This window comes from Gavialis gangeticus, unplaced genomic scaffold (assembly GCF_001723915.1).
Source record: "Gavialis gangeticus isolate Ggan-Ray unplaced genomic scaffold, GavGan_comp1, whole genome shotgun sequence".
Taxonomy (NCBI): domain Eukaryota; kingdom Metazoa; phylum Chordata; order Crocodylia; family Gavialidae; genus Gavialis; species Gavialis gangeticus.
The window spans coordinates 20,120,493-20,128,382 of NW_017729003.1; the positions used below are offsets into that span (position 1 = coordinate 20,120,493).

The 7,890-nt window shown below is 39.1% G+C and overlaps 2 protein-coding genes across 3 annotated transcripts in view; both read right to left on the minus strand.

Moving 5' to 3' along the window:
• The window catches only part of LOC109291020 (solute carrier family 22 member 15-like), a 78,669-nt gene extending 77,481 nt beyond the window's left edge, over window positions 1-1,188 (minus strand). The window contains exon 1 of the mRNA XM_019507886.1: window positions 1,105-1,188. The gene's annotated coding sequence lies outside the window, so the exon portion shown is untranslated. The remainder of the gene's footprint in view (window positions 1-1,104) is intronic.
• REEP3 (receptor accessory protein 3) overlaps window positions 636-7,890 on the minus strand; it is a 101,270-nt gene continuing 94,015 nt past the window's right edge. For both annotated transcript variants that reach the window (XM_019507888.1, XM_019507889.1), the window contains 3 exons: window positions 7,661-7,808; window positions 3,459-3,610; window positions 636-2,189 (listed from right to left, as the gene is read on the minus strand). In XM_019507888.1, the coding sequence (XP_019363433.1) occupies window positions 2,133-2,189; window positions 3,459-3,610; window positions 7,661-7,808 (357 nt within the window). In that variant the 3' untranslated portion in view covers window positions 636-2,132. The remainder of the gene's footprint in view (window positions 2,190-3,458; window positions 3,611-7,660; window positions 7,809-7,890) is intronic.

Consider the following 7,890-nt stretch of genomic DNA (forward strand, 5'->3'; position numbering starts at 1 on the left):
GGCTCCTCCAACACAATTCAACATACTGTGGAGGGGCTGGCTGGGGCACAAGGGGGCTCCATTGTGGGGCTAGCCTCTCACTGAAGCATCCTCATGCCCCAGCCAGACCCATCAACATTACACAAGTTGCTGCGCACTAAACAATGCCACCAAAGGATAGTACTTGTGTTTACAAGTACTAACCTACAGCAGCTCTTATTAGTTTACTGCAACCTAACAGAGACACACATGTTGAGACTTTACTGTGGAGCTAATTTGTCCATTCCACAGTAAATGTCTCATGTAGATGCACCCTGTATCACGTAACTCTGCACAGAGAAAATCTTTGTGATACTGATTAGAACAAGATGGGACAGCTTGCTATACTAAAGACCCAGAAGATGCTTCCACCAGTAGACCTGGTCTGGTGGTAATAACAGCTCAAATCAGAAAAATCTTAGGACAGGCCTAAAGGATCTGTTAGAGGCTGTGTTGAGCTTGTATGTGAGGATGGTAAATGAGTGGGAAGCTAAAGAGGAATTGAGGGGCTCTGGCCCCATGGGGGAGAGGGAACACATGTCCAGGGCCCTAACCAGAAGGCATAATGATAAGTAAACATTATCGGCTATAATGACCAAAAAGATAAAGCCGATAGCTGATGTCACTTCCCCTTTTATTGGTGCCGATCCAATCGGCAACTGATATATCGGTGCACTTCTAGCCTTTGCTTAGATTTATCATATTTGGAGTAGATCTATATAGCAGAGAGATATATTGACATGATCTTAAGACAGCAGCCTTTTAAAAGATAGTGATACGTGTACCACTTCACAATTGTACATAGTATTTTCCTGTCTCTATTGGTTAGAGGTATTTGTGTAAAAAAAGTTTCTTCAGAATCAGCCTCATATCATGCAACAATCCAAAGTCACTACTGTATAAGCAGCTGCGATATCAGATACTTGGTTGTAGTAGTGAATTAGCTGGAAAATAGATTTAGAAAATTATGCATGCACCTTAGTAATAACTGAAGACTGCTAAAGAAATTAAGGAAAAGCATATAATCAAATTCTAAAGACTAATTAGAACCCACGTAGGACACCAAATAAATAATCCAACACAAACCTAGTCAATTTAGGGTTCCAATTCATTTCTGAGAAGCTATTCATGTCAACTGGAGTTGCAGATCACAACTCAGGTCTCCAATACCAAGTACTTGCTATAATCTTTTTCCTACCAAAACTTGAAATTGAAAACTATTACAAATAAGCTGCTTTATATCTGAATGTGCTTGAGGAAAAGTACTTCCTAAAAAGCAAAAAGGCACCCAACCAAGTTCTTAAACAGTGACAATTAATTAAAGCATATGAAAGATGCAGAAGAAACAGATGACAATACAAGGATTTAACTACTGGAATAAAAACAACAACAAAATACAAAACCTACTACAAACTAACCACTCATCTAACTTAAAAAAAAATATCACTAATATTACATGTACAGCTGTAAATTAGTAAACAACTGTGCAAATCTGTACAGATAAAGTGCTGTGTGAACACCTGGCTTGCACCAAATAATGTTTAAAATGTAATTATGTTACAGCTCAGAAATATAATGGAAGGTTCTTTGAGGACACGCCAAGTTTAAATGGCTTTCCCTTTTTCCTTCCTGCATCCTTATCCATTGTTCCTTGAACTGTACATTCTATGCCAATATAAAGGCTTTTTCAGAAATCCTAGTTTGGGAAAAATAGTTTAATTCAAGTACATCTCTTTTTCATTGTAAACTAGGGGACAGAATGGGCTTAATTTTCATTAAGTTCTGAATACCTAAAACTTCAACTGATGGTAATGGAAGTAGTAGCAGCTCACTACCTTTGAAAGTCAGGCTTCACTTTGTCATTCATTTAATTCTTACAAAACGTAATAAGTGTGGAAACTTAGAATCTGACCTAGTCAAATGTAAGAGTCATGTCCAAGTGATAAGCAATTAAACAAAAGCTGAGAGAGTAGCATATTCAGCTATTTAGACTGATAAAACTAAGTCCTGTAACCATGTTTACCGTTCTCATATATACAAATCCTGGATATTTGATATGCTGGAATCAAGTTACTAAAATACAGCAACTATCTTCAGATATTAGTGGAATACACTTAAAAATACACCGCAGGTCTCTTCTTCACTTTATATTTTAATGAGCCATAGCGTATCTGAAAGGAAAAAAACTGGGTTTAGAAATCAAGTATTGCTATTCAAACGGCATAAAAATGGCCAAGATAAAAAAAATAATTTGTTATTAACATACACAAAGCTCATATCCTCGTAATATCTGTTGAACCCTCAGCTATTGGTATACAGTCATGTAGCACTAGTAACCAGGACAGTTTTGTTTTATCATCTGCTGCCTTAAACCACAAAGCCATTTCTTTTGAATATATTTTTGTTGTCACCTCAAAAACCAGATGATTGCAATGCGTTTTCCCTGGGATTTGATGTTAGTCAAACTAAATGGTAAAGATTGTGGCGGCATCTCTCAAGGGGAGGACCTGACACTAGTTCTCTAGGATCTGTACTCATTACTTGTTGTGTTCCCGGAGCGTTCAAACCACCACACTACATATCCCTAAATCACCCGAGATGTACTTGTTAGGCTACCTTCTTCTGACTGTCATTCTGTTGTCTATATATATATATCCATCCCACTCAGTATAGAAATGGGAGTGGTCCCAGCAAGACATTCCTTTTGAAACGGCTTTTGGGAGTGCTCTTTTCCCTCTCACCTTCCTTTCTGTCTAAAAACAAAGCCAAAATATGACCATTTTTAGGGCATGCTGAAGGTCCTCTTTTCACTCTGGTTGAGGGCCAAGGAATTGCAATGAAGCAGGGCACTTGTATGTTGTGGTATATTTGGTTGGTAATTTGACTGAAGCTGCTGATTCTTTATCCCCACTTTTGTTACAAAGCCAAGTAGACCAGGTTTAGTGCTCTTTGTTCAATACAGCCATAAGAGCCACAAAAAGGAACTTGGTCTTCTGCATTATGACAGGGCAGCAGGATTTATCATCTACATTTAAATGAAGACACTACAATACATGGGCCACTTCCTTCTTCCAAGTCGTTTCCAGACGTTAGGTCTCCAGCACTCTGACAAACATGCATTTAAAAAGCAGTGTTCAAATTCATTTATTCAGTGTTTTCTTATAGGTTCCCCATATTTTTCCTGTTTGTTGTTTAGTTGAAAAAGTAGTTGCTTCCCCCATTTCTCCTAGGAAGCCAGAAATGGAACTAAATTCAGACCTATGTAGAGAAGGAAAATATTCTGGACTATACCTACATCTGGTGTTTTATATTTTAATTAAAAGTGCTGAATTACTGTAACATTTTTAAATTATCAGAGTGTGCATGCTTGGACTTTTTACCTTTCAAAATTACTTTATTACCAATAAAACTGAATATTGTTAGTGAACTAATGCACTTGCCTCTTTGCGGCCTTTAATACTTTTTACAGATTTCATGCTCTGAGATCTTCGAAGGCCCCTCTGAGCAAACATCTCATCTTCTGAATGTGTCCCCTCCATTTCCTCATCAGTTTTATCATCTCCAGAATTTCTCTCTAACTGAATCCTGTAACCTAAGAATAAACCGTAGGGTAGAGATTTGGCTAGAGGGAGAATGGTAGCACAATATTTAATTTGTATAGGCAAAATAAAATGATGAAGATTCACGTTAGTTAAGGATCATCAGTCCACTAATTTTGCTGAAACTAGATGAAAAATTTTTCTTTGACACATGCTCTTTATCTAGCCAAAATAGTTGTGCATCAGCTGTCTCAAAACAGAAAAGAAACTTATTTGCAAACAGCAATGTGCTCTAAAATTAAATACATCAGCATTTTACTGCCCTGATCACATAGTTCTTAGGTCTGTCTTTGGCCATGACACATTTAGCCTTTTAGAGTTGTCCAGCTGCCTCTAATAATTTAGTCACTCCTCTAACTTACTGTTTTCTTGGAAGAGTTCTTTGTGCTACTGCAGTTGGGGATTAGTGGCAAATACTGTGTACACATAGCAAATTCAGAGCTGTATTTAAAATAATGTTTGAAGCTACTAATCAGGTTTTTCACTCTGGTCTCTCTCATTTTTCTTAAATGAACTCTTCAAATTTCATATACATAATTCTTTAAGTGTCATGTCTCAAGAACAAAGACATACCCAATAACATAATACAGTTAAATAGCAAGGTTCCAGAAGTTATTTCAAGCCAGCCAGACAAGTATGCTTAAAATAATGGAAATCCAATCCTAATAAATTCAACAGAAAAGAACATAAGCTCTAGCAGGTAAAATGGAAGACAGAAGTGCTAAAAGGGAATATAAAGTACAAACAGTAAAATAAGGCGAAGTATATAAAGATCCCCTAACTGCAGTGTTCTGAAAAGTTTAGGAGGGTTTATTTTTAAATTATTCTTCATCCAAATTTCATTTTAACAATGCTTTTCTCAAGACTCACAACAGCTACCTCATCCAGAAGTTATGCTCATGTTGAGTACAAACTTTGACTATATCTGTCCCTAAATTTAACTGAGTATATTACCAAAGATTTTCACTAGAGGGTGCAAACTGCTTTGTATAGCAACAAAGTTTAGCTACAAGCCCATCCTGTCTTATTTGGATCCAGGAGTGGACAATACATACAAAATGCAAAGTCAAGATAATTTACTAAGTTAAAAATTAGCATAAATACAATAATATTACAGCTAATTTATGACAAATTACTGCATTTTGTATTAAAATAGTTCTTCTGCAGATTGGAATGTTGAGCATTTTCAAGCAATTCAATTCAAGAACATACAAAGCATAGAGAAGTGGCCTGCACACAGCAGCTGTAACTGCATCACTTGTAAAGCAAACACTGGCACAATGTATTTATCCTCTCAAGAAGGGCCTCTGAGTAAGTGCACTTCCCATTTCAATCATCATGACCTACTCTACCAATTATTTATTCTCCAGAACAGTTCTGTATAACCATTATTTCATTAAGAGGCACTGTTTTATGGGAAAATGTACCTTATCCCAGGCATTTTGTAACTTAAACAAAAAAAACCTAGATAAAATAAACCTGAACTATTCCTTTGCGAGGGACAGTAACTTATTTATATTTTAGTCAGGCTTCAGCCACAAAGTGCAAGAAAGAACTTTTGCAACTGAACTTTTCTAATCTTTTCTTTAAAGTGGCACAGAGACTCATAAGCACAATGCGTTCATAATGGAAGACAAGATACCTCCTAGAATCTTAAGTGTTTGCTGCTAGTTGCTACAGTCAAGGGTAAATCTAGGTAAGGGATGCAGTCATATCCACCTTTGATTCCACTCCACATTTAAAAACTGCCTGGCAGTGACAACAGCATTTCTATTCAGGCAGCAGTGAGGGAGTCAATTAACTTCAGGGCTCATTATAATCTATCTAATTCCTTCTAAACTTTTCATTCCATGGGTGTTAGCAACGCTCTCTCATTTTTAATAGTCTCTAATGGTTCCATTGATCAAGTTATCCTTTCTTCTGCAATTCTGCTGCCTGTTAGATGCTCCTGGTACAGTAGCTCCCATTTCATAGCTCAGCAGACTGTTTTTAACCCTGCCTACAAATAATAACTCAAGTGAACTTTAACTCAGGAGTGAAAATAACTTTTAGTGATGCACTGGATGCACTGTCAAGATGCTCAGAAAAGCTTAATTTTGTTTTATGAATTTGAAAAAGATGTACACTTGATTCTAACAACAGAGCTATATATACATACATATGCACACACACACACTATTTTTGCCTACTTTGTGTTTTTACGTTATATATGATATAGCAAATTAACACACATTCCAGTAAAGCTGTTTTTTGTTTTTTGTTTTGCTTCTAGTTTCTTTTTAACCAGAAAAAAAGTCACTTGTGTTACATGATGATCAGGGATTCTGGTTTTCCATGATTATAAATAAATAAATAAATAAATTGCAAATTCTCTGATAAAAACTGCAAAATCCATGATTAAAATTAAAGACCCCCTACAGCTCCCCCCCAGCCCTACTGGTGCCCCTCACTCCTCCCACAACAGCCCCACCCCAGCCCCACACATGCAGGCACAGGCACGTACAAACCAGCAGGTAACTGTGTGTGGGAGAAAGGGAAGGGGTTGGGAGGATCTAGATCGAGAATGGGGTGGGAGGGGAGTGCGTCTCAGCCTGCTCCCAGGAACAGGGCTGTGGGGGCAATGGCAGTGGTACCCCTCTGCGGGCTGCACGTGCACTGCCCAGCTGGCCTGATGGAGGAGAGGGGGGGAGCGCTCATACACAGTGGCTGCCACTGCCACCGCCCCATGCCACCACTGCCACATCGCTTGCCTGTAGAGCCTCATGTGCGACAGGCCACAGCAAAGCAGTGTGAGCCGTAGCAGTGGCAATGGCAGTGGCATGGGGTGGTGGCGGCCACCCTGTGCAAGTCCCCCCCTCCCTCCACTCTGTCCAGCTGGCCAGGCAGCACGTGTGCAGCCCACAGAGGGGCACCAAGGGTGGGGGAGGGGGCTCGACCAGCTATGGCAAAGCAGTCATGGGGCAACTGGCAGCAGCAATGCAGCATGGGGTGTGGCACTGACAGTGCGGGGCAGTGGCACCCACCATGTGCAAACCCCATCCCCCCCATCTGGCTGGGTGGTGCATGTGTTGCCCACAGAGGGGCACTGCTGCCCTCACCCCTCCAGCCCTGCTCCTGAGAGCAGGCATAGAGATGCACTCTGCACCCCCCTCCATTTTCAATCATACCCCAGCGAGCTTCTCACAGCCAGCTTCCCACCCAACCCTGTCCTGCAAGCCCAAGCCCCACTACCTTACAGGCTTCACGAATGAACAGTGAGCCTGATCCAAGCCTAGGGTGAGTGCAAGCCTCAGACCCCATCCTTCCCCCTCTCCCTTCCTGCAGAGCTCTTTGCAAAACCAGGAAATCCGCAGATTTCTCTGCTAAAAGGTAAGATCCATTTTTTTCTCTAATAAAAATGGGAAATACATGGTTTTCTCTGTTTTCACATGGGAACCAGAAAACCTGGATCCCTGGTTATGATGCACCCCACCTTTCTCCATCCCCTTTTCAAAATCCTAGATCCACCAATGGCTACAATATATCTTTTTCATTTAATACAATACAGTCTAAAATATACAAGACGTATTGTTTCAATATTTTTGTATTGTGACAACTTAATGACTAACTTTGTTACTGCCAAACAAGAAAATTCACCTTTTAACCAGTGACTTTGCCAACATTATGAACTTGTAAATTTACCTTTCATACTTATTTACTCAATTTCAGAACACCTACCATTAGTAACAGTTACAAATAGAATCCAAAATATTTGTCTTCTACTTCACTAAACTTGGACTTAAGTGGCTCAACAAAGGTAGTTTACTTAACTAAGTTGTTCTCATACCTTACCCTCATTTTTATGAAAGAAAAGAACCTGCAAGATGAAACAAATCCACAACCTTAGTTACAATGGTTTAAAAATATTATTATGAATACCAAATTTTTTTAAAGGAGACAGTTTGCAAATATTTAAAGACAAAAAAGTACTTGTTCCTTCCCTTTCATTTATCAGTATTCAAAGGCACAAAAGGGACGCAAAATTTGAGAAAGATAATACATACCCACAGATTCACTGACTGAACTTTTGGTTTTCTTTCTGGTTTCTGGTAAAGTCTGATAGGGTCTCTGTCCTATAGGCTCATCTCCTTGAATAGCTGTTAAATCATGCATACTGAAACTTCTCAGCCTTTCAGTTATTGCACCTTGACTCTGGAACACAGTAATAGTTTCTTTCAAGAACAAATGGAGAAGGCTTACTTACTCTTAATATTGATTTAAGACGGTTAAACAT